At 40.8% G+C, this 27036-nt stretch overlaps 1 protein-coding gene and 2 long non-coding RNA genes across 12 annotated transcripts in view; 1 reads left to right on the top strand and 2 right to left on the bottom strand.

Annotated features, from left to right (window-relative positions):
- Positions 1–8141: 8141 nt before the first annotated feature.
- On the top strand, positions 8142–8712 carry LOC124344282. The gene is made up of 3 exons (XR_006919642.1): positions 8142–8154; positions 8252–8406; positions 8510–8712. It is a non-coding gene; the product is annotated as an uncharacterized LOC124344282 (long non-coding RNA).
- Positions 8713–9955: 1243 nt separating this feature from the next.
- On the bottom strand, positions 9956–12572 carry LOC124344263. 6 transcript variants are annotated; one of them, XR_006919598.1, is made up of 10 exons: positions 12533–12572; positions 12340–12436; positions 12243–12283; positions 11956–12106; positions 11766–11890; positions 11355–11517; positions 11145–11292; positions 10877–11084; positions 10217–10484; positions 9956–10155 (listed from the first exon to the last, which is right to left on the bottom strand). It is a non-coding gene; the product is annotated as an uncharacterized LOC124344263 (long non-coding RNA). The 6 variants fall into 6 exon arrangements; XR_006919597.1 differs by lacking the exon at positions 12243–12283 and having other exon boundaries at positions 9957–10155; XR_006919599.1 differs by lacking the exons at positions 12340–12436; positions 12533–12572 and having other exon boundaries at positions 9957–10155; positions 12167–12260.
- A 235-nt stretch (positions 12573–12807) lies between these two features.
- Positions 12808–27036, bottom strand: part of LOC124344086 (potassium voltage-gated channel subfamily H member 6-like) — a 92895-nt gene continuing 78666 nt past the window's right edge. For 4 of the 5 annotated variants that reach the window (XM_046797512.1, XM_046797514.1, XM_046797515.1 and 1 more), the window contains 13 exons: positions 17642–17885; positions 17365–17546; positions 17069–17226; positions 16882–17002; positions 16698–16818; positions 16460–16620; positions 16110–16258; positions 15890–16032; positions 15622–15815; positions 15133–15554; positions 14740–15045; positions 14560–14669; positions 12808–14500 (listed from right to left, as the gene is read on the bottom strand). In XM_046797512.1, the coding sequence (XP_046653468.1) occupies positions 14259–14500; positions 14560–14669; positions 14740–15045; positions 15133–15554; positions 15622–15815; positions 15890–16032; positions 16110–16258; positions 16460–16620; positions 16698–16818; positions 16882–17002; positions 17069–17226; positions 17365–17546; positions 17642–17885 (2553 nt within the window). In that variant the 3' untranslated portion in view covers positions 12808–14258. The remainder of the gene's footprint in view (positions 14501–14559; positions 14670–14739; positions 15046–15132; positions 15555–15621; positions 15816–15889; positions 16033–16109; positions 16259–16459; positions 16621–16697; positions 16819–16881; positions 17003–17068; positions 17227–17364; positions 17547–17641; positions 17886–27036) is intronic. The other variant, XM_046797513.1, reaches the window with a different exon arrangement.

Raw genomic sequence — 27036 nt, 5'->3', positions numbered from 1 at the left:
GTATGTATACCGAGAGCTACTCACCTAGGGAGTATTGAAGTCGTCGGTAGTCAAAATGGGACAGCGGGAATGGAAGGGATGGGGGGAATGGAAGAAACAAGGAGACAAGATGAAACAAGGTGACAATATGAAATAAGAAGACAAGATGAAATAAGTGAACAAGATGAAACAAGGGGACAATATGAAATAAGAAGACAAGATAAAATAAGTGAACAAGATGAAACAAGGGGACAATATGAAATAAGAAGACAAGATAAAATAAGTGAACAAGATGAAACAAGGGGACAATATGAAATAAGAAGACAAGATAAAATAAGTGAACAAGATGAAACAAGGGGACAATATGAAATAAGAAGACAAGATGAAATAAGAAGACAAGATGAAATAAGTGGACAAGATGAAACAAGGGGACAATATGAAATAAGAAGACAAGATGAAATAAGTGGACAAGATGAAACAAGGGGACAATATGAAATAAGAAGACAAGATGAAATAAGTGAACAATATGAAACAAGGGGACAATATGAAATAAGGGGACAAGATGAAACAATGATACAATATGAAACTAGGGGACATAGAAGGACAAGAGAACAGGGTGGGAAGGAAGGAAGGGAAGGGAAAGGGGGAAAGGGAAGGGATAGTGGGAAAGGTTGAAGTTATAAGTGCACCAAAGGGGGTGTATTAGACAGCGTATGTGGTGAAGGATAATCTTTACCAAGCTACAGGGGTGCCATTGGGTTGCACAATTGGCCTCCTTCGTTACAAGACTAATGAATTATGACCTAAGAGACGTCTTGGGGAAATGTTTATTAGTTTTCTTAGTTAGTGAGTTAGCTAGTTTAGTTTCGTAGTAGTTAGTAAGTCTCGTCTTTTGGTTAGTAGATAGTTTAGTTTTATTAAGCGTAAGTTTATTTTGAAGAAGTTGTCACATATTCAGATATGTTCGATGTCAATATTCGCCATGTATTTGAATAATTAAGAGAAGCAAGTTTACCTTACAAATAAGAAAATACCAACGGCACATACAGTTGCCTAAGCAAATGAAGATCTGAAAGATATTTCAAGATTGTGTGTGTAGTATGGATAAGGAGGTGTCAAGTGAAGGAATTTATTCTTATTCTTGTTTTCCATTGTTCTAGTGTCATGTTCTTTTTCTTCTTGATTTTGCCGTCCTTTTAAATTTCACATTATTAATTCTTTCCGTCCTTTTCAATTATTTTCCTCATTCATTTTGACTTTACTTTTATTTTATTTTCCTATCTTTGATACTTAAGTTTTCTTTTCAATTTAATTATTTTTTTTATTCCCAAGTTAATTTTCCAATTTATTTCGATTTTTCTTCTCTTTTAAGTTTTATTCACCACCCTTTTCCTATTTTAATTATAATATTCCCATTTATTGTTTAATTCGTTTTTCTGTCTTCAAATAGCAACCCAACACAACCAAAGTTATTTTCCTTTATATTTTGATTTTTATTCTCTCTTTTAAATTTTTCCGCTCTTTACATTATAAAGTTATGTTCCCATTTTAGTTCTCACTCATACATTTTTTTTTTAATTTTCGTTGTTCATTCAAGTTTCTTGGTTTGTTTTTCAATTTATTTTTCCATTTGTTTGATTTTTCTTAACTTTTCCGTTTTTTTTGTCCTCTCCAATTGCAAGGTTCTTTTCTCATTTATTTTTACACTATTTTTCTCTTATATATTTCCTGTTCTTGTCAATTTTATGTTATCGTTTTCCTTCGTTTGATTATCAAGATACTCCCTATTTTTTTTTTCTCTCCCATTTTTCTTCTCTTCTCCGTCTTTTCCCCATTTTAATTATATTTTTTCTGCTTTTTATCTTATTTTAGTTTTTATTTTATTTTCCAGCCTTTCAATTGCAACCTTATCTAACACAAGTTATTTTTTCAATGTATCTTGATCTTTCTTCTTTTGAATTATCCGCTCCTCCATTTTCACAGTTATTTTTTTCTTTTTTTTTGTTATTTTTAGTTATTCTGAATTTTTCCGTTTCGCATGTTTGTTTTCATGAGTCAATTGATGTTTCTTCTTTACTTCCAAGTTCTTGTCCATTTCCCTCGATTTTTTTTCTTATCTTTTTCGTTTTATTTGTCCGTCTCCACTTATTGTTTTTCTGGTTATCTTTTTTTTTTCCAATTTCAATTCATTGTTTGTTTTCATTTTCTTTTTCTGCTGTTTATTGTTTTGTTTTCGTTCATGTTGTACCTTTAATATTGTGTGAGAATTTTTATGCTACAAGTCATGCTTCTTCTTCGACTCCAAGTCATCGTTCCGGAAGTTTTTGAGGTTACTGTGTGTAATTGCAGTGAGCCTCTACGAACAGGGATCTCCCGTCCTAAATTTTTGCAGAGAACGGGTTTAAGTTCTACTGTATTTTATGTGCACGCTGAAACCAACCAAAACACATTACTGTGCGTTTTTGGCTAAAGAGTGATCGGTCAGCCTAAGTTGGTCGTGATGTGCCTACTAGTGGAAAACAATTCTTCTAGTACTTTCTTGAAATCTCTCCAACTGTTGAAACCAGTTCAGAACAACGACGTTATCGCAAGCAGTTTTAAAGATCAGCTGATTGATTTTTCCAATGATCCAGTGCGAGTGATTGAAACTTTGCGGTGCTATTCGCGATTAGCGATGCACGAAGGGTTAATTTCAACCCCGCAGTACAACGGGTGGCTGGCCACGTCAATGGTTCGCCTACCAAAATGTACAAAACTAACCGCATATTGGAAGACTAATGAAACCCTGTTGCTACAAAAAAAGTTCCGTTTTAGCCCTTTCGTGCAAAAGCAAAGGAATTCGATTTCAGTGTTGCCTGTCGGCTTGCGGGCCACAATCAAAATATAAAACTTAACTACCAATCGGGATGGATGGGAGCTAGTGCTGTTCGATCCTTGCTACTGGACGATCATTCGTCCGGGAATTTCAGCTCGTCCCATGTGCCACGGACAAATAACGTCTTGATAGCGGCGCCGGACATCTCGGATTATCCGAAGTGGATTCAAAATTTCAAGTTCTATTTTTTCCTTGTTATTATAACTGTTGCAGTTTTGATATTTCTACGTGTTTGTATTGCTTGTGGGTGCTGTAGTTTGTTTAAGTTGAATCGCCGTTCTTCGAAATCTCGTTCACACGCGCAACCTGCTTCCGAAATGGAATTACGGGGCGTAATTCAACGGGGCCGGGAGTGATGTAACGGATCATGTTGCACCCAATTGTTAATTGAGTAATGATGTCATTCTGACTCACATGGGTGAGCTCTGCAGGTGTTCCAAACGTGCTGATTGAACGTTTGGCGTCTTGTGAGGGCTCGTATTGAGGATCTATGAGTTCAGAGTGCGTGACATTATTATAATTGCATTTCCGTATACGTGTCATTAAATGTAACCTAACCATTTCTAGAACTGCGTAGTTAGACGTCAGCTACGTGGCAATAGAAGTGTTTGGGTATAAAGCTGATGTTTCCAAGTTAGTATTGGCATTGCTATTCCGAGACCAGACCTAAGTTAGTTAGAACTGTCAGTTGAGAATAGCTTATATCAATCCAGTGTTCTTCCCTCTTCTCTTCCTATATTTGGTATGTACTCACTTCCTTTTTAAAACCAATACACCATTTACATTTTGGGGAAATCGCCTCTGGCATTTTCACGTTCGTTATTATTTAGTGTAGGGTTCTTCCGGAACCTTTACACTAGCACAAACACACAAACGAACACAACAGACAGACGAATTCTTTCAGAATCCAAGACAGCCCTGAGGCGATATTCGAAATATTTTAAAAAATGCCTTACCCGAGATTCGAACCAACGACCAAGAGAGATAATCCGATTCCCAGGCAGCCACTTATCCACTGTGCCATGGGATTATTGAAGATTAGGGCGATCTCTTCAATGTATGATGCAAATCGTTGGATAGAACACGCAGAATTAATTTTACGGGTATCCTTACTGTGCTATAAATTCGGGACAGCCCTGAGGCGATATTCGAAATATTTTAAAAAATGCCTTACCCGAGATTCGAACCAACGACCAAGAAAGATAATCCGATTCCCAGGCAGCCACTTTATCCACTGAGCCATGGGAACATACAAGAATAGGCCGATCTCTTCAATGTATGATGCAAATCGTAGGATAAAACACACAGAATTAATTTTACGGGTATCCTTACTGTGCTATAAATTCGGGACAGCCCTGAGGCGATATTCGAAATATTTCAAAAAATGCCTCACCTGAGATTCGAACCAACGACTAAGAAAGAAAATCTGATTCCCCGGCAGCCCCTTATCCACTGAGCCATGGGAACATTCAAGAATTGGGCGGTCTCTTCAATGTATGATGCAAATCGTAGGATAGAACACGCAGAATTAATTTTACGGGTATCCCTACTGTGCTATAAATTCGGGACAGCCCTGAGGCAATATTCGAAATATTTCAAAAAATGCATTACCCGAGATTCGAACTAACGACCAAGAAAGATAATCCGATTCCCAGGCAGCCCCTTATCCACTGAGCCATTGGAACGTACAAGAATTGGGCGATCTCTTCAATGTATGATGCAAATCGTAGGATAGAACACGCAGAATTAATTTTACGGGTATCCTTACTGTGCTATAAATTCGGGACAGCCCTGAGGCGATATTCGAAATATTTCAAAAAATGCCTCACATGAGATTCGAACCAACGACCAAGAAAGATAATCCGATTCCCAGGCAGTCACTTATCCACTGTGCCATAGGAATATTGAAGATTAGAGCGATCTTTTCAATGTATGATGCAAATTGTAGGATAGAACACGCAGAATTAATTTTACGGGTATCCTTACTGTGCTATAAATTCGGGACAGCCCTGAGGCAATATTCGAAATATTTCAAAAAATGCATTACCCGAGATTCGAACCAACGACCAAGAAAGATAATCTGATTCCCAGGCAGCCCCTTATCCACTGAGCCATTGGAACGTACAAGAATTGGGCGATCTCTTCAATGTATGATGCAAATCGTAGGATAGAACACGCAGAATTAATTTTACGGGTATCCTTACTGTGCTATAAATTCGGGACAGCCCTGAGGCGATATTCGAAATATTTCAAAAAATGCCTCACATGAGATTCGAACCAACGACCAAGAAAGATAATCCGATTCCCAGGCAGTCACTTATCCACTGTGCCATAGGAATATTGAAGATTAGAGCGATCTTTTCAATGTATGATGCAAATTGTAGGATAGAACACGCAGAATTAATTTTACGGGTATCCTTACTGTGCTATAAATTCGGGACAGCCCTGAGGCGATATTCGAAATATTTCAAAAAATGTCTCACCTGAGATTCGAAACAACGACCAAGAAAGATAATCCGATTTCCAGGCAGCCACTTATCCACTGTGCCATGGGAATATTGAAGATTAGGGCGATCTTTTCAATGTATGATGCAAATTGTAGGATAGAACACGCAGAATTATTTTTACGGGTATCCTTACTGTGCTATAAATTCGGGACAGCCCTGAGGCGATATTCGAAATATTTCAAAAAATGTCTCACCTGAGATTCGAACCAACGACCAAGAAAGATAAACCGAATCCTAGGCAGCAACTTACTCACTGTGCCATGGGAACATACAAGAGTGGGGTGATCTCTTTAATGTATGATGCAAATCGTAGGATCAAATAATTTTACGGGTATCCTTACTGTGCTCCATGAAATCCAACGTGCCATGAAACACTGTCGATCTCTTGTGTCGATCTCTTGTGTAATACCATTGACAATAGTTGTGCAATTCGGAATAAGAGGGATGCTGACAGTAAAAAATGTTGGTTAACGTTTATTCATATAAAGACACTTTTAGATGTGAAGGGAGTCGAACTTTAACCGTCTATACGCTAGATTGGTAGGTTAACATGCTATCCGTAAGACCAATCGTGTGTTTTGATTATCTGTTTTCATTACTTTTAAAAAGTGGTTGTTGCTACAGCACCAACGGTAGATGGCGCTGGCGACTGTCCCGCATTTGGTTTCTTTGTCCCATACTTTTTATCAGTGTCCCGACTTAGGAAGGTGTTCGGCCTATACTAAAGCATGCGAAACGGCAATAGCCAAAAAGTGTCCCGAATTAGGAACAATACCCTATAGCTTCCATTGCCATCAGACATATTTTTAACTAGATATTTAGATTATCTTTTTTTACACATTCAATTAAATATAGCAGAAAATCGTCAGTACTAGAGAATTAGGAAACTTTGGTAATGTGTAAAATTTGGTCCTACTACATCAAATTTTCATATTTTTTAATCCTATATAATATCTTTACTACATTACTAGTTTAGACCGAGGTTTAGACCATTCTACAGGGGAAATTTCTGCGCAAAACACAAAAGCATTAAAATTTTAAATGATCGGGACTGAATAACAACATTCAGGTCCGATTTTCATTTTTGTGACGTTCAGGCCCGGAGATCCTCGCAGAAAAATTTAAATGTTTTAATTACCCGAAAGGTTTATGTTTTTTCTTTCTGAGTTCCCGAAGTTATTGCCTATTCCGTGTGAGTCACTATTGGGTTTAAGGTTGCTTGATTCCGCACTCGATGGTTTGACTGTAGAAAGTAAGCGGGGAAAATAGGTCGAATTGACAGGATAAAGTAAGGTACGAAAATAATGCTTCTTGTTTTGAAATCTGATTAGTTTAGAGTCTCTACAATGTGAGACGTGGTGAGACACTGAGAGTCTCCGGGCCTCTCCGAGCCAGAGCCCAAACGGAGGCTTTCAACGATTGTTGGAGTTAATTGGCGACATGTTTTATTATATTGATTATTTGTAAATAGTAGTTGCCTGACTGGTAAGTTTAAATTAAATTAATTACACGGCATGTAGATTCCGAAAAGATCGCAACCTGGTCTCTGATGGCGCACCAGAACGTTTTTTACCACACGGTCCTTTATTTGGTTACATTTGTGATTTTTCACCAGCCCGGTCGAATTTTATAGCCGCGTGACGATAAAGAAATTCTAAAACCCAAATAACTTACCTATATTTTTTTCTTGCTTTCTGATTCTTCTTTCTGCATAAAAAGTCTAGATGAAAAGACAGTCTACCGGAACCGGTGCATCAATAAAGGTAATAAGAAGGTTGCTGCTGGCATTCGACCGTTCGACGAAAATCGACAGCGACCGACAGACAGTACCTAGTACTCAAGACATACGCCTTCTTTTCGAGAACGGGAACGTCATTACGGGGTACTTTTTTCCCTGACGTAGTTCGTCATTAAAATAGTAATTCCTGCTAGTATTCTTTAAGATTTTTAAATGTAAATTTTTTGTGTGGTGAATTTTGCCGTTGGTCGTCGCTAATTTTCTTCAGAAAATTGTAAGTTTTATTTTTTGTCTGGACCCCCAATGGCCCAATCTCATCAAATTTATTTGTATGTGATGTGTATCTAATTATTCGTTTCTCGTGAGTCGTGATGTTAAGCTTCGGAAACAGTTCGGAAACCGTACAGTCAATCGTGAGGGAATCTTTTGGCTGTCGGTAGGTGGCTAAAATGGTTTGTCCCCCAGCCACCAGGTGACGCGAGTGTCTTCGTGAGGACGAAATATTTGTCATTTGTTTCCGAAACGCTGAATGAAATTTGTGAACGCTGAGTGAAAATTCATTACGGAATTGCGGTGTCGATCTACATTTTCAGCCATGAAATGGTAAGGCTAGTTTGGATTAATGAAATTTAATTAATCTTAGACGTTTATATCTGAATTTACAGGCAATCTGGCATATAATTTCACTTGGCCAAATAATGTGACGACGTGGGTCGAAACTGCTGTCCATTTTGCCGAAATGTCGGCCATTGTTAGCTGTACCTATACGGCTATACGTCTCATCTTGTGCTGAAACACTTCAGAGCTAGTAAAGTAATTTTGTTGATCAATTTCCATGCATGTTCAGGTCAAAGACGGAGATCCCTTTGCTCAACTGTTACAGAAATCGAGAACACAACAAAGTCTGAGCTTCATGGCTGTTGTATCATTAATGTGGTTTTGTTGCAGCCAGCTGGTGAAAGGTGTGATCAAGTCAAGTTGAGCTGCAGCTGCTGCATGCAGTTTATCAAACTGTTGTTATCCCTATTGTCACAACAGGAAGACTTCTTGAATTGGTGATTTGATTGATGTTATTGGATGTAACTTGGGAAATCTTGTGTTTTTTTTTTTGTTTTTTGTTTTTTTATTTTTTATTTTGTATTCAACTGATAGTTGATTGCTACAGATTTAGTTAATGACTAGAGAGTAGACCCCTTTGCTTCTCTGTTGCAATTATGAGTTAAGACCATTATGGAAATGTGGATTACATTTGTTATTTTCAAGTTAGAAAACTTGACAACTACAAATTCCTTTGTAAGATTTATCAAGTAATTCTGAGGGATTGTATAGTTTAACTTCATACTTCTGTCGTTTTGTAATGTCACATGAGATTATGTTCCCTGTTAGTAACTTGTTTTTGTTTTTCAAGAGCCAGGTGAAGTTTGCGCTTCTTTGTTGCAGTCTAATGTGCACATGGATTTGTTGCAGTCATCCAGTGAAAGGTGTGATTAAATTGAGCTGTTGCATGCAGTCTTTGGTGCTGATGTTGTCCTGGAGTGTGGGAGAGTCCCATGCTTCAAGTCTTCTGGGATCAGCCATATCCGAGTTGGCACTGGATCATGCTGCATTGTGGTTGCCGGAATATTGGACATTTATTTATTTATAAGTTACATCCAGTATTTTGTTTAATTGCTATTTGCGTCTATGAAGTTAACCGTTTATATGTTGAGAATGAAAAAAAAATAGTAATACGGGGAATTTTTACGTTGATCAAATAATAAACGTGCCTTCGCGATTGGGAAACCAGCGAGGAGGAGATTGGGGGGTGGGGGTGGGGGCAATTGATTTTCATTAACTAGAAGGAATCGTGGTTTGTTTTAGCAAGGTGGAAATTAAATCCTTTGTCTATCACATCCATATACCTATCTATATAACCACATCTATTCCTCAAACCCCATAACTTTCACCAATATCAACCCCATAACTTCCACCAACATTTATCCTCATTGCCCCACAAATTTGTAATATAAAAATTTTATTGTTAAATAAATAAACCATTTAAAAAATATGTTTTAAAAATTCAATGTCTGGTACACTTATAAAATAAACAATTCATTAAACAGGGCGTCCGGTTCAAAATAATTTTTTTTGTGCGAGGCTTTTTGGCAAGTAATCCGCCATCCAATTTGACAAAAAGTGATAGTTTGTTTTCACGGAAATTGCATCAGACGGTTAAAAAATTTCTAGTTCAACAATCTCATGTAGAAATTTGCATCTAGTCTACTGGTGCAAATTGCGATTCTTTAAGCTTGATTATTTAGGAGATATGTTTAAAAATTGTGAGTAGCCAATAAATTCAACTAATTCTCTTTTTCAGAATATTTTGAAGATAGATCAAAAGAAAATCTAAAAACAACAAACTGATCTAAAACCGATATATTCAGAAAAAGTGGATTAGCTCAATTTCAAATTAAGTTCAATTTAGCTACCCACAATTGCTCTTTTAACGCATCACCTAAATTAATCAAGCTTAAAGAATCACAATTTGCACCAGTAGACTAGATGCAAATTTCTACATGAGATTGTTGAATTAGAAATTGTGTAACCGTCTGACGAAATTTCCGTGAAAACAAACTATCACTTTTTGTCAAATTGGGTGGCGGATTGCTTGCTAAAACTCGCACATGCAGTGTCGGCGTAGATCCAGGGAGATTACCTGGAAATGGAAGAAGAGAGAAGAGTGCGAGGCAAGTTTTACTGGGGAGCGATTAGTCATAATAGGCTTCCGGGTTAGACTCATGACCCTCCAAAAGTTTTCATCGGATCATGCGCCTTCCAAGTCCCCGTTCGACCAGAGCCCTCCCCTCCTCCTGGTTTCATAGCGGGTGAGTGACCACCGGCGGGCGTTGGTTAGTGGTTATGTTAGGGAAACGGGGCCACTGAAGAAGGGAGCCCAGATATGCACTTGTAATTTTTTCTACATCTACATAATTTATATTGACGAGTCTTGAATTTCAGCAACCTCTCCTCAGTTTTACCAATGGATCAAGTCTATGGAACGGCAACAAACGATGAAACTGAAAAACGAATAAAGATTTTGATTAAAAGTCAACAACTGAACGAAACATCAAGCATTACCTCAACGCCGGTACCAAGAGACGACATATCGAAAAAATGCAGCCGATAAAACAAGACCGACAGCCATCAGGCAACATTGACTATTTTACCCAACTTTTCAACACGGCATATACTGCATGGACCAACATAGGCAAATGACACATTTAAGTGTGATGTTGAACTGCAAGTCTGCTTCAGAGCATCTCTCAACTGGATAGGGACTTCAAAACCACTGTACACCAAACAGCAACACCATAAACAGCTCAAACATGAAACTGACCATGAACTCCTACAAAGCAAAAGAACATTAATGAACCAATAACATTTTGAAATGTGAAAAAATGGTATCCATAATAAAATATACTTAATTTAATATTAATAATAAAATTCAATTGAAAAAGAAACCAGGAAAGAATTCTGTACATCTACTTCCAATATGTTATAAAAACTTGGTAATACTGAGTGGGAATTTTTGTTCTAGTTGGATTGGTAGAAAAAAAAACTCAGTGGAAGCTGATTAACAATGTGGCTATCTTTGAATGGAAACAACTATTAGGAAGGAAGAAATATTACCCCTAATTTTCTACAATTTAATCTAATCTGAAACTTGTCAGTTGAATACAAATTTAAAAAAAAAAAAAGGACTTCCCAAGTTACATCCAATAACATCAATCAAATCACCAATTCAAGAAGTCTTCCTGTTGTGACAATAGGGATAACAACAGTTTGATAAACTGCATGCAGCAGCTGAAGCTCAACTTGACTTTATCACACCTTTCACCAGCTGGCTGCAACAAAACCACATTAATGATACAACAGCCATGAAGCTCAGACTTTGTTGTGTTCTCGATTTCTGTAACAGTTGAGCAAAGGGATCTCCGTCTTTGACCTGAACATCAACAAATTAAACCTATTGCATTACTGCATGGAAATTGATCAACAAAATTACTTTACTAGCTCTGAAGTGTTTCAGCACAAGATGAGACGTATAGCCGTATAGGTACAGCTAACAATGGCCGACATTTCGGCAAAATGGACAGCAGTTTCGACCCACGTCGTCACATTATTTGGCAAAGTGAAATTATATGCCAGATTGCCTGTAAATTCAGATATAAACGTCTAAGATTAATTAAATTTCATTAATCCAAACTAGCCTTACCATTTCATGGCTGAAAATGTAGATCGACACCGCAATTCCGTAATGAATTTTCACTCAGCGTTCACAAATTTCATTCAGCGTTTCGGAAACAAATGACAAATATTTCGTCCTCACGAAGACACTCGCGTCACCTGGTGGCTGGGGGACAAACCATTTTAGCCACCTACCGACAGCCAAAAGATTCCCTCACGATTACCACGTTTGACTGTACAGTACGGAACGGATGGATTGCTTTCCCTTTCCGAACTCTGTTTCCGAAGTTAAACATCACGACTCACGAGAAATGAATTTCCGAAGCTAAACATCACGACTCACGAGAAATGAATAATTAGATACACATCACATACAAATAAATCTGATGAGATTGGGCCATTGGGGGTATGGGGGGTCCAGACAAAAAATAAAACTTACAATTTTCTGAAGAAAAGAATAATTTTCCTGCCTGTTGCTCTAACCTGTAAGGCAACAGCAGCAATGGTTATCTGTGTTTGAGTTGGCGTTCCAACTAACTTTGGCATCAAACAGTCATGTTGAATCTAAAGGAAATATTCCAATAAATATTACTGCAACATTAATGCAATAAACTAAAGTTAATAGCTACCTACTGCTTGAGTAAAAAATTCAGATAAATACCACACTCCACACATGTTGGTATGTGCCCTGCATCTTTTCATGTGACTTCTCCAAAGTTGCTGCAATAAAACTGAAGATTGCCCATGGCCTTGATTATGTTTCCATAGCTTTCTCTATGACTGAAAATAAAGTTTACGGCATCAAATAAAAGTTAAAAATTTTTAAAGGAAGAACAATACTTGTTTGTCAATGCATTATTTGTAGAAAACATGTTCAGAAAAAACAACAAGTGTCCACACTGGGTTAGTGACTTACCAACATCAACAGAAACTCCAGATAAGTATGATGAATATTAACTAAGAATGTAAAGAGGTATTTACAAAATTGTGACTAAGCTATTATCGGTTTTTACCTGTTTTAACAGCATGAAGCATTCAGCTGAACGACAATTTTATGAAAAAATTTATGGTAGGCTACTTGTCTAGGCTAGTTGCCTTTGGCGTTCCTTCCTACAAGTTAAAATAAGATATATAAAAGTTGATCGAACACACATACGGAATAAATCATATCGCAAACAAATTGCACAGAAACAAACTTGAATTTACTTTGAATTCATCGTTAATTTTCATGGGAAAATACGAAAACAAACGACGACACCTACGTCATCTATTGGACACCTTTGACAATCCAAGTCCGAAACGCAATTTAGTTTTGTGACACGCAACAAAATTTTTCAATGTAAATCAGTCCGAGTTCTGTAAAAAAAATTATGAATTCATCCAATGATAAGATGATGTAGTTTACTTAAGCATTGTTCAGCGCAACCAAATTATTTATCTTCAAACTGAAGTCTGTACGACGGAATCAAAAATTCAAAATATTGAACAATCAGAAAATGTATATTTCTGGTCGCCGAATTCGATCGTAATTCATTTAAGAATAAAGAGAAAAAGATGGGCATGATTAAACAGGAAGGTATGAATAGATATCATACAGAACATTCAAAATACAGAATAACAGTCGAAGTTGAGGTAAAAAAAAACCCATTAGCTCAACATATTTATAAGAATGAAAATGAATCATCAAAATGAAATCACTATGATATTCATATGAATCTCTTACGCGACCGCTTTTTGCAGTGACCAACCAGTTCACAGATATCTTCAAAACAACTTAATTCAGCAAGTAAATTTCTTATTCTGGGGCATATTACGCGGGAATAGTTGCATGGACACGTGTTTGTTTTGTTCGGCCTACATATTATATCACCACGATCTTCTGTGTAGACTCTAATTTTCCGTAATAGTATAGTATCATGATTGAAAGAGAGTTAAACTGTAAAAGAAGAAATTCGGCGAAAGCCGCGTCCTTTCATCCACTCATTTCATCAGACAAAAGTTTGAAAACTCTTATTAGGGACCTAGATCGAAAAAAATTGTGAATTAGTTTAACCCCTCCCCCCCCCCATCTATTTGCAACAGAGAGGCTTTTATCAAACCTTTCAATCGCGCATTGGTAAGTATTTGTCATTACAAAACGAGATGGTTCACAAAATTTCTTTTAATGAAAGTTATTCGATGCGAAAACAGGTGCTTTCACTGAAAGTTACAAAAAAGGACAAATTTCAAATCTTGTAGTTTTAGTTTTCCTTCTTTGCAATATAGGCGATATTTTAGGCTATCTCAGGCCAATAGCCAATACAGGCAGGCCAATCTAGATCAAAGCTGTTAGGCTGCGTGCTCTACCACGATAGGGCTTATGCGGAATAGTGGCAAAAGGAAAAATCGACAAAAGATCATATGTCTGAAGAGGGGAAATGAGAGCTCGAATGAGAGTTCCAGTTTTAGAGGACTTAGCAACAGAACTCGCAAAAGGAGAGTGTTCACGTGTTCCGTTGACTCCGACCTTACATTCGATTATTCGCAATTGACAACGTGTGATTGGGGCAACTATATAATATAGCTCAGTGAACGAAAAGCCCAAAGTTGGCATTATTGTGACTATTTGAGACACATTGCGCGTCGACGTTCCGTCCAACCCCGTTCAAGATTTTTTTGTCGATCAGCAGAAATTCGAACTTTCTTCACATCCGCTGGACTCGTCCTGTCATTCTGTACAGCACCCGTCTATATGAGTTATATGGTAGATAAAGACTTGATGTGAGGGAGAAAAAAGAGAGTGAAACAAGAGAGGAAGAAATGTGACGAAATACAAGGAAAGTGTATCGTGATCGTGCCACTGGAAATGCCAAAGTGAGGCCACCGATGTGAGATGCGGTGAAAAATATCGTTGATGTAGGGGCAATCGGTGAGGAGTGAGTATATGCCCCTATCAAACGACACTTGGGAACACGATTTCTTCAGAAGATTCGAGCCGAGCCAGTGGAGCCTGGGCGACAATTTCAACGTCTCCCCAGCAACTGCTACCCCCTCCACTTGGCGATTTTGGACCAGGAACTGCTGAAGAAGAACCTGAAGACGTCGGGCGTGATGTCGACACCGTCGTCGAAGCGCCGGACCACCGGACCACCGAGCTAGGCTCCATGCTGACTGATTCACTCCGGTCAGGTTCAGCTGAGCGTTTCAATCATATTATTTTTGAACTTCCGTTGTTACATCTGTTATGGTAATACCAAATGTCTGAGTGGACGGATCATAAGTGAGTGATCTGGCTTGCGACGGATGCCACTGAGTTCGGAACGCGGTTTTCCGTGTACGACCCAAATTACTCTCTCCTGCAGGTCTTAAAATGAAAAACAAAAAAACAGGTTGGTGCTAAATGCATTAACTTTTACTGCTTTTTATTGCTATACTTGCTAGCTGAATCCAGACTTCGTTGAGTGGAAAGACCCTTGGCAGTTTGCGGGGAATCGACACGCGATTCGGCTCGTGATTCTGCCACGGTCGGCAAGCTACATGAGTTTCGCGTTTCCATAAAATTGATTTTATTGCGTTCAGTGTCTGACGTTTTCGGTTGTTGTGAGCTGACTAGTGGATCAAGAGTGGTTGAACTCCCTTCCGTCGTAATAGGTCCTCTGCGTTGTGGACTCTGCTGTTGAAGAAGGGCCAAGATTTGCCCGATATCCCGCACCATCCGATACTCCAATTGTTCTAGTTGCCTGGAACCGACGAATAAAAAGACTCGGTAATAACGAATAAGATTTCAGATGATTCCGATTCAAGTTAAAATAAAATAACGATTGAACCTTGATAAATTATCGATGCGACTATTGATTAAATCCATCGATTGAGGATGGCCATCAGTTGGAGTGTAACCTGAGTTGGATGGCAGCAGAGTGCCAGAGGTTTTTTGTGTCGAACATTCCGCGACACTGCCTGTACCACCAACATCAGTGGACGGCTGAATTCCCTGTGACACTATAGCGGCCGTTGAGTTGCCGAAATCTGTGCTATTTTTTGCAACAGTTGAGGATTCTTCGCGATCCTCATCATCCTCGTCGTAGTTATCAACATTATCATCTTCTCGTTCGGAGCACCTGTTCCTTTGTGACTTGCGGAATCGTGGGGGTCGAAAAGCGTGCTTCCGGACATCTCCCTCGTGCTCTTGGGATGCCGAACCGGAGAGGCGTTGATGCCTCCGCACTGGATTCAAACCCACCGACTCCTCCTTTAGATAAAATGATAAAATCTCAATAAAACCAAATAATAATTTAAGATTGATGATGTCAAGTTACGTCTCTCAAAATGAAGGTGAGCTCCAAATTGGCGGAGAAAGACTCGGCGAATTCCGGATATAGTTCCAGTACATCCAACAAATCGTCGCGACTGATTTTGTGCAGGTCACAATAGGTAAGCGCTCGAATGTTGCAAGACGACTTGCCAATGGTTGGGTAAATGCAAGGATTTTCGCCGAAGATGTCGTCTTTTCCTGTTGCAGAATGCAAATCGATCAATTAACTTGCCGACTTCATAATCTTAAGTTATTTCAATGCCAAAGCCTACCGAGAATGGCCATGACAATGTCATCTTTTAAAATTTCGATGGAGCCACGTGAAATGAAGTGCAACGAACTGAGGACATCGCCACGGTGGACCAACGTGTCGCCGGGCGGAGCGTGAGTTGTCTTGAATTTCATTGACAATGCTCTGCACAAATAAAGATACCATTATATCAAGACCATTGTGAACAACAACACGCTGCCGGAATAACGCTCGATAAATACCTGAGGCAGCCGGGCGAAGCACCTTGAAAGGCCGGACAGTCGTTGAGCAAGTGTCGGTTGAGATGGAGGCACATATCGGCTTGAAGTCCTTCAGGAAAGCCCTTGAGGACTAAATTCAAGTCGATGCCGTTTGTGTACGTCCACGCGTGCTGCAATCACATTTGATCCCATTAGTCGTATGGGCGAGTTGTGGCAGATACAACCCCGCAATGTATCATTAAACTACAGGTGAAAAACTACTGAAATTCTAACGCTACTTTCTCGTTCCGGTGACGATTGGACACTCTTCGGAGAACAATTCTGATGGACGCGAGAATAAAGAAAACAAAAATCTGTCGAAGGATTCAAACCTGGAAATATTCTTCGAGCCGTTGACGAAGAGGATTGGGCACTTGGTGAAATCTGATAAACTCCTTGACCCGCAACATCTGAGTGTGGTAGCGAGCCGTGCCGGAGTAAAGCCGCTGGATAATGGCGCTGACGTTTCCAAAGATACTGGCGTACATCAACGCTAAATAGTAAAACATAAATGAGATTATTCACGTTGCAAGAATTTTGATTAGAAACACGCAGGATAGCGACACTTACATCCAACCAGCATGACGCAGATGGTGAAGATCTTTTCGCAGTCTGTTGTAGGTGAGACGTTACCAAAACCCACCGAAGTCAAACTGCTGAAGGTGAAGTAGAGGGCCGTCACGTAGCGCGACTAATTTATAAAACCACAAATCGATCATCAATTGGCCTTGTTTTACACGATTAATATAGTAACCTTGATTCCTGGCCCTCCAGTATTATTGGCGGTATAGAATTGATGCGTGGCATTGGCTAAATGATCCAGCCACCCAATTTTGGCTCGCAAAAGCGGCCGCTCTGCATTTCCGATAGCAAACCTGTTTCATTTTATAAAAGCAAATGGAATCAAAAAGTCATCTTGTTTTTCACAGATCTATTCTTACCAGATGCAGGCCAGCCAATGAGCGATGAGAGCGAAAGTGGCCATGAGGAGCAACAACACAGCCGCGCCGTATTCGGAATAACGGTCGATCTTCCGGGCTACTCGGACCAGCCGAAGCAACCGGGCTGTTTTCAGCAGGCCAATGAGCGTTGTCGTCTGCTTGTACAAGGGAAAGGCACATTTCGAGTGTTAATGATGTGTTTGACCGCATTGGATGCGAGTGCGTTAACCAAATTGTAGGAGCATTGTGCATTTCATTCGTGAGTGAAATGGCATGCTTTTGAAAAGCCGTAATACCTCATCCGTGTCGGAACCAAAGAGCAGTAGATCGAAAGGAATGGCGGCCACAAGGTCGATTAGGAACCAGCCGCGAAAATAGTGGACGGCGATCTTGCCCGGATGAGACACCACCTCGTCGTTGTTGTTGACGAATGTCGTCCGAAAATTGATGAGGATGTCGATGATGAACATGACGTCCACTGTGATTGCAATAACACATTTCGTTCGTCAATCACTCAATCAATCCCCAAAACACATTTGAAAACAAGTAGTATAGGGGTAAAGGAGTTGTTACCCAAGAGGTCGATGATGACGATCGGATCGTCTCCGTACCCCTTGCTCTTCTTGCTGCTAAAATCGTACTCGTTGAGGAGGAAAGCGGCAACATAAGGCGTAAAGATGGCCGTGTAGATAACCAACAATAAGACAATCCAGTCCCAGACGGCTTTGAAGGGTGAGTAATGCAGGATTGTCCATTTGTGGATGCGTGGCGACTGCAACTTGTACTCGGGAAGCACATCGGCGCCCAGCGAAAGAACCTACTCGACACAACAACGTCCACAAGTTTTACAGAGACAAAAAAGAAGAAATTTTTTTAAAAATGCCAATTCACTTCAAATGGAACGACGATAGTTCATTCAATATCTTCATCGGTTTTCAAGAAAATTGTCGTCATCCCACTCAAACATATCGTTTACTCGCAAATGGAAACTTGATTAGCTTTGTTGGATGTTGACGACTCGTATGAAAGAGACACTCGATCGGTTCGTGATTTACCAACCTAACTGGGTATCTTTTCTGTCAAAGTTTCTCAGCGCCATTCTACAGGCTGATTATGAGACTTGCAGGTTTCGGTTCTACCTCTTTCAGCAATCTATCTCGTATATAATATAATACTGTAACTCGAGCCGTATCATTTTCGACGAGTTGGTCATAATCAAAGAAAGAGCCAGCCCCAATTTTCCTGGGTTCTCTCTCGTCTCTTTACTCGGTTCATATTCCCGAGTAGTTGCTTTCCACTTTTCCCCTTTGCATTGATGTTTTGCTGCATCAAGTAGGATCAAAACAAGACGAATATGCTAATTGGAAACATGGATTGCAAGGAGCAGATGAAAATTGAAAAAGGAGGATAATGACAATTATGATAACGCCATCATCTAATGAAGTCAGCAGATGTTACTTTTGCTATGAAAATCACACGTAATGACAATGATGTGTTGCTTTCCGAGTCTAGACGCGCGTCTCGCACGTGCAAAGATTTGCCCAATTAGTTTGGGGAAAGAACTATAGAAGCGTGAGAAAGACAACATATCGGATCGACGGTCAGAAACTCATCACACGCCAACATTTGCCACGGCTCTACAGCAGAACTTTTACGACAACTTTTACAAACTCTTTAATAAAAAAAATTAAAAATGTTATGGACATCTCCACCCTTATTTTACTATCTTTTGCAAAGAGAGAGAAAAATCCGTTTCTTCCTTCTCCTTATCACAAGAGTTGATTTCTTGAGAAAGTCCTTCTTAAAAACAAAACAAAAGAAAGCAGGAAACTTGAAGACGAGAAAAGAAACGGGGCGGCTCGGATGAGATGCTCGCAAAATAAACACAAGTGGATCCGTTCACACCTTAATACACAAGCGGAGCAGGAATGAAACGAAGGGGAAAAACGGGGACAGTTGCCCAAACTAGAGAACGGGGAGGGATCCTGATGGGAACGACGTCGATGGACAGTGTATATAAACTCCACTTTATATACATTCATACACGGAGGAAAGTACCATCAACAAAGGCAAAAAGAGAAAAAAAAAAGAAGCGAAAAAGATTGTAAAGTTCGTCAGCTGCTTCAACGGCGGATTATTTTCAGATTGGGGGACGAAATAAAGTAAGCTTTCTTTCCCAGTACTTATATGCTACGCATTATTTGTAAGGTTTTCGATATTTTTTCGCCCACGTTTCGCTCTCTATTCCATTAGGAATCGGCTTTTGGGAGCAAAAGCAGCAATCGATAATCGAAGAAGGGATTGAAGAAAACTAAATCTGACATCCAACTATAGCGGTACTAGTTCCTCGTCATCAAAGCTATAAATAAGTCCCTCTGAGATACACGGAATTGATAAATTTTTTAAAAAATTGCGCAAGCGCTACCCGAAAAAAAGGTTTCCGTCAGCGGACTGAACCGACAGCCCCGACGGGAAAATCGAAACACGTGAGGCAACGGGATGGGGTAGTCGCGAAGAGACTCGGGAGTGAGGATTTGTTTTTGAGGGATGAAGTGATTTTGTTCCCGCGATGGATATGAAGTAAGTAGGTGAAGCCCACATCGTAGCATCCAGGCAAAGCAAACCGAAAGGTCCAATGATCAAAGAGCTTTCAGCGTTGACGAAAAACGGGGAGACGAGACGGGACGATTAGTTTGAGAATCTGCGGTCGGTTACAATATCGCTAGAAATTCACCTCGACCTAAATTGCGCATTTTCGTGTTGAGGGGCTGACGTCTTCTAATGTGGGATAACCGAGGCGCCTATTTCGGTTGCTTGTCTCGTCCTAGATCGCAAAACACAAAACAGTTGGGGACAAATACCAACAAGAGCACGGGAGAAAAAACAAGAAATCTCTCGATGATGGTGGCTTAAGGATTAGACTTACGCAGCTCTTTTCTGACGTCATGTGAATATTTTGCATGTAATTATACAGTTGAATTAAGCGTCGCTGCGCTTCTAACCTGGTCGATCCTTTTGGTAAGAATCAGCCGAACGGAAGCCGTGATCGAACGGTCATTAGATGAACAAGTCTGAGCCGCCATCACCACGGCAGGGGGCGGCAGAATATCAAAAAGGGATGGACGCTGCTGTTGACTGCCTTTGCGACGATTTGCCTGCTGGCAGGACGACCGGACACTCGTCGGTAATGAAACGGAGGGCAAGGCGGAGGACGATGCCAGAAACGTGGCCAAAGGATTCAGAACCGATCCACCGTGAACAAGCGACGACTTTGGAGGGTAGCCTGCAGCTCGGCTCGATTCCGACCTCTCCATCTTCATTTGGACACGGCTGCGGAACTGCCAGGGATTGCCACTTCTTTCATGACTCGTGTCTCGATTTATTGACATCAACAGCTAGGGGAGAAAGGATGGAATAGCCAAAACGACCGCTGGAACGGATGGGCCGTGACGCAGGAAAAACAAAAACAAAAATAATAAAAAAAAGACACGACGTGGGACGAATGGCGCGAGAATCAATTGAGCGATGCTGGCCGCTCTCCGTGGAACACTGGTCGATCGCTAGCTGTTCCAGTAGTTTCCATCTTGCATCTTTACGAACTGCTGGGCTGCCTCTTCTTCCTCTTCCTCTTTCTCTCTCTCCCCCTTTTTGTCGATCGTCATTGGCCTCATCACACCAATAGCGTGCCGCTCTTCTCGTTTTGGAACAACATTAGTGATGAGAGAGCGTCTATACCGCGACTGGGAGTGAGAAAGTTACGACACCAAGGAAGTCTATTTTTGACGCATATATAAGACCGCCATTTTCAAAAGGGATGAAAAAAGAAACAGTTTTTGAAAGAAAAAATCGGAACTGTGTGCACATCACGAAGCTGATGCTGCAACCTCTCAACGCGGAAGAGGATTTTCATAAACCAGTTTTAAGAGAATTTTTGGAAGCCATGAATACAAGGCGGATGGATTAAAAGCTGTAGAGACAGGACGAATTACTGAGAGTATTAAAGAAGAAGAGTTAGCCAAGAGCGTCACGCAATCAATCGGCTTTTTGGATCAAATTAAGTTTTGCGCTTTTGCTGAGTATTCGGCACTTTCTTACTCCCAAGGACATGAAACAACGACGAGGAGCACCGGTTGAGTAATGGGATATTATCATCGTATTTCCCGCGACTCATCCACGCTCGACGGGGCATCGGGAAAGAGAGAAAGAGATAGAAAGTCTTATAGGTCTAAGGGTCTCGTTAGTTGCCAGTCGCTATACTGATGTAAAGATACACGCACTACAGGGATTGATATAAAGAGGCTGCTGCCGAGGATGTACGACTTGATCAGATCGATCACTGAGCAAGACTCGTTCACGTGGAGTTCTGTGTCACCGTAAGTGGAAGTCGTTTCTGTATAGACTAGAATCTACCCTCATGCTCCTCCCGTCGGTTCAATTTTCCATTCCGCGGAATTCCCTTACGCACACAAGGTAGAGGGGCGGAGGAAACTCGAACTCTCTCGAGCTGATGCTTCCTTTTGCAGGAGACCACCAGTAACAGTACAGCAACACGCAGTCATATCGAAATACAAGGATCGATCGATCGACTCGGAAAGTAAACAAGTAGCGAAGCATCCAACAGCTGCAGTGACATAGTGCTGGTAACATATGGAACAAGTAGAGACTCCCGAATCAAAAATACACCCGTCACAGTTCCCATTTCAGATATATGTTTTTCTCTGATAGATGAAGGAAGAAGCAATGAAAAGGATTGAAAAATTCAGTTTCGAAATGACGATGTTGTTGTTGTTGTTCTGGTAGCGCAAGCAGAACGGAAAGATTGGGGAGGAGAAACCAAACAAACTTTTTTTTTTCTACTGTGTTTAGGATTTTTTTTTTTTTCAACTCCAGCTTATATTTATTTTCTTTCCGACGTGCTGTAGCCCGCCCCATTGATCTTCTTTTGTCACGCCCATTGGAGCGCGATCGGAGACGACTATTTTTTTTTTTCGTGAACTTTTTTTTCCGATATGATAATAAAAAAACCTTGACGTGGAAGAAAACAATAAAACAAGAGATTTACTTGTTCTATTCGATTCTATTTTTGGAATTCCTGCTATCCGGAAACGTATTCATATAAATGAATAAACTGCCAGTGGCATCCATTCGTCTGATTGTATTTCCAGCAGTTCATTTTTGTCCAAACTCCGCCTTCAGTGGTAGCCTAACGTGATTGAGAACGGTGATCGACACGAGCTGGCATAGCTGACGCCTCTGGGCAACGTCGTCGATGACACCCAAAATGTCTCACAACTTTCCTGACCGCGCTCGTTGTATAACTGATGGATTTACAACATCAAATAAACCCATTCAACGTTTCGTTTCTTCTTCGTCCCCTTGACTGCCTCAAAACGGAACGCGATAAGGAACTTGTACAAACGCATAGCATGTCGTGCTAGACCGATCAGACGTCGGAGGTGATCAACGACTAAAAAGAAAAAGAAAAGAAAAGTACAATGCGGACCAAAGGTGAGTAAACAAAATGTTGCAGTCCCCGACTGCTGTTACTTCGTTGGGTGCCCAGTTTTTGTCCCTTACTCACAGAGGCATGCAAAAGCCCTCAGAAAAGAAACAGAATATGTCGAATGATTCACTCAAGAAGGGCAGAGACAGCAGTCCGAAGAGGTTTAACTGTCACGAAGTGTTTGAAACTAAATTCGACGTTGCGCCGTTGTACGTGCTCCTACGCGCGAAAGAAAAGATACGAAATGATGAGGGACGAACCGAAAACAGTCGAGCTTCAATATAAATCGTTTATGTCCACATGGTCTCTCTTGAAAGTCTTATCACGAAAAATTAGCGACATGCAGGACAATCTAAACTTTCGCTCCTAGTTGGCTAGCTCTCTTTGGGGGCCCCATCCATTCAGCTCCCCCCCCCCCCCCCCCCCCGTCTGCTTGTCTCCTAACTCGTCGTTTGTGTACTCTTCATTCTTTTCGCTCTCGCGTTCGTTGTGTGCTGTGCGTGTTTTGCGTCGGGGAAAGGTCACTAGTGACGATGACTGGGCAAACTAAGTTGTCCCGACTTTTGGTAATTGCATTCCTTATCGACCAGCGAACCAAGAGTCGCCAAGAGTAAAAGAGCGAGAGGCAACCAAAGAGGAGAAACATACGAAGCCTTTTCTTGCGTCTTTTTCTCCTTTCTTTTTCTTTTCGCAAGAAAGTTTCACCCTCTACGATCTGCCGACCCAACACATAACGATGGATAGTCGGGCCGAGTCGGGCTGGATGCCCACGGAGCACTATTTACTGTCAAATGCAGGCAAAAGAAGCTAGGCTAACAGAAAGGGAAGAAGACGGAGAGAGTGGCCCATGGTGGTTGTCCTTCTTCAGGCTAGGGGGATTTTGTATAGAAAGATATCGATTGTTGTGTTCATACAAAAGAACCAGAGGGGACGATACATTCCTCCAGAGAACTAGACACAAGGAGCAGCTAGGAAGACAGACGAAATCAAAAGAGTAACAGCTTTTTTCCAGCATACGGGCAACACTTGACAGATGGAAGGCTCGATGCCAATCCCAGTTTCCTTTTTTACCATTTCTCCACTTACCCAAATAACTCTAGGTTTCCGGTGGGAATGGCGAAGAAAAAAATAAATAATAAAATGACCCAAGTTCTATTACACACCCAAGATCATTAGGGACGTCTTACTGTCCGTCGGTCGATTGCCCGCCATCCTGTATGTTTGCGCACTCGCAAGGCTTCAGAATGTCTCGTTTTCTTACTAGACTCTCTACGGAGAGTAGTTCCATGTCTTGATTTTTTTTCAGAACTTTTCTGCTGCTGTGTAATTGTTTGCTGCGACTCTCTACCTGAGACGGAAGTGGAACGTGAAAATGGAATTCTTTGCGATCGACAAGAGAATTCAGATCGGGCGACACGGCCCGACTGATGGTGATGGGCAATTCAATGAAGGAGATGTGCTGATCCTCCGGTTTGAGATCCCCGCTGTCGCTGCCGGCCGACTGAAATGATCTTTTCGATGGCGACTTGTCCTCACTGCCGGGCAACTGACCGTTCGCAGTTGATGGAGTCATCAGTAAACCGGTTCTAGACGAGCCGACCGTCGGTGAAGACGACGATGATGGTGACGTCGCTGAGATGACACGATGTTCGGCCCTGTCACATTATCACATACAACAATGCATTCTACTAGAATTTCGAAGACAACCGAGTCATCGCTAACGACCAGGCAACGTCATCAGATTCACTTTCAGACAAGTCCGGTCCAGTTCACTGAACACTGAAAAGCCAATAACGGTTTCGAGGAGTTCAATTGTAGTAATGTCATAAACGACCCCAGTCGGAGCCGCGTGCTCACAAGCTTACAAAACGGTACAACACAATGCCTGGCACGGTTATCAGCGTCTACGTCTACTTGGTCCTATTGTCTATTACTCTACCCTTGAGTGGGTGCAGAGTAGGGCTCCGTGAACACCCCGGCACGTTTTGTCGATATCGTTCGTCGCAATAGTGTAACAAGCTCAAACTAAAAGGTCCGAGTAATAAACGGTCTCAGGCAAGTACAATAATTAAACGGGGCCCTAACGTAAATTATTGCGTCAACTTATCCGAACAACAGGCGACGACGACGGAGTTACAGGAATGTGTCAAAGACACTGTTTTTTTGTTCCAAGATAAATACAAAAAAAAAATTTCAAAATAAAATTTCTATATTTACTGACCATCCTTCCATAATTCTGATTCAATTATAAATAATTCAATTATAAATAGTTCAAAATTCAATTCAATTCATCGTGGGCATTGACAACGTGGTAACGGAGGGAATGAGAAAATCTGAGAAAGAAAATACGTAATGGGGTAGGACGGGAACTTGCAACAGCCAATCACAAATCAGCTTACTTAGAATTCGAACTGAAGGAAACAGACAAGTATTTCAAAGTTCAAATGTGAAATTCAGGTGTCAGGATTGACGCAATTACATTGAATGGAAATATTAATTATATTGAAATGGAGATAGATTTAAAAGAAGTTTAATGCAGACATAAAATCAAACTTTCACATTCGACGTTTGTGATTTGGCGGATGTCACTTCAAGGACAGTAAATCGGCGAAATAATGAAGTGAAGTCATAGTAAAGTAAAGTTGGGTAGATTTAATACACTTTACCTAAAAAAAAGGTATTTCTTGGCAGTCATTTTAGCCGTTCTCAACCTGAATCTTTTCGACGGAAAGCAGTTAGGTAGGGAGTAACAGTAAGCCTAGCCTCTAGTTATACTGACATGCTATTCCTTCATTCTGGTAACATATGGGGGCGTAGGAGCAAAAGGACGCAAATCGATTACGAGAGCCAAGCTAATCAGTTATACGAGCTAATAAGTAAGTAGCCTGATGTATGGCATGTTAACTTGTCTATAAATGAATGTTACGATATTGTATGCAGTAGGTCTAAACATGAGTTATAGTTGAGATGGTAATTTTTTTTAAATTCGTCTCAGTTCCTTATAAGGGAATAATCGTTTTCCGCGTCGTAGGAGATTACTTGGACACCGAATTACGGAACGATGAAAGTTGCAACGCTTGAAGCAAAACAGAAAAGTAAATTCAAAGAAAAAGAATCTGAAAAATTGTACGGGAAACGTTGAGCGGGAAACGGTTCACGTCTGGCAGCAGAAATGTGCTCTAGTCGGTCCCTGCGACGCACCCCGCCAAATGCAATCACTCACCGAATAATTAATGGTGAGGATTTGACTAAGCGAGAAATAGAAGGAAATGGGTGGTTCGGGAGATGGAAATCCCCACCCCCTTTATATGTTTCCCGACATGTAAAAGCCAGAATAGTCACGACAGAGAAATTACGAACAGATAGTAAGAAAGAGCTTCAGTACTCCCATCGGTCTTGGGTCTTAACTGTTGGATGTATAAAGGGAAAAAAAGGATTGGAAGGAAACTAGCTGGTATATAGAGTCTTGATAGAAAATGAAGATAAATGATAGAATTCAGTGCTAAGCTTAAAACTACCTCGACTGAGCTCTAGACCCTAACCGAACAACATTTTGTTTACGAAGTAGAAACCATCACGTAATTGATGTTTTATTGGGCTTTTTTCGTTTCCAAGTTTTGAACTGTTTCGGTTGCCTTGATCGTTGCGACGAGTTATTCCAAATCTTTCCCGCATATATTGCACAATAGGAAATCGAATAAAGAAAAAAATAGCAAATTCATGTAATCAAACCGAGACTTCAGCGACTTCTTCCTATCTCTTGTTTCATTCGAGAGTGTGACCGCCGGAAGCGCATTGAAAGCAGTTGATTTGCAAATCGTCTCGACCGCTGACGGATTCGACTGGTTTCCCCTGCGGGCGTGGTTGGACGTGGTGTTGCTAATAGATTCAGACAAAGCGGATGCAACCGTTTCTCGGCGCGGACGTGCGGAACAACGGCTACTGGAGCTACGATTGTCCACAAAATGTTCAACAGCACTTTCGCTTCCGTCCATGCTACTATTATTCCATCCGTCACTGATGCTGTCGGCCAAACTTGGGTGGGACAAAGTCCGGCGGAGAGGATGGACCACTCGATGTTTCGACATCGTGTCAAGCACAGCCGCCGGATGATATCACACACGGACACATAAACACGTCCCGTACACATGCACACACAGACTCACTCACTCGCAGACGTGTAATGATCGATAACAAAAGGTTGATAATTGCATCAGAGCAACACGGATCGAATTCTTGACATTAGCTGCGGCATGATTGCGTCGATTGGGCGCAGCACAACAACAACTACTAGGGCAAACTACCTCACACACACACGCTGATTGATGGGTCTATCGCTGTTGATTGGATTAAATGAATGAGACGCCCTGCTTGCCTATCGCACACACGGCAAAAATGAGATGGCGACCGACTGTGTTGACTTGGAGCCGATCAAAATGGAGAGTTCACCTCTAGTCTTCTTCCA

This window comes from Daphnia pulicaria, chromosome 6 (genome assembly GCF_021234035.1).
Source record: "Daphnia pulicaria isolate SC F1-1A chromosome 6, SC_F0-13Bv2, whole genome shotgun sequence".
In the NCBI taxonomy this organism is placed as follows: domain Eukaryota; kingdom Metazoa; phylum Arthropoda; class Branchiopoda; order Diplostraca; family Daphniidae; genus Daphnia; species Daphnia pulicaria.
Note: the sequence above shows the minus strand (reverse complement) of the source record. Positions and strands in the feature narration are given on the sequence as shown.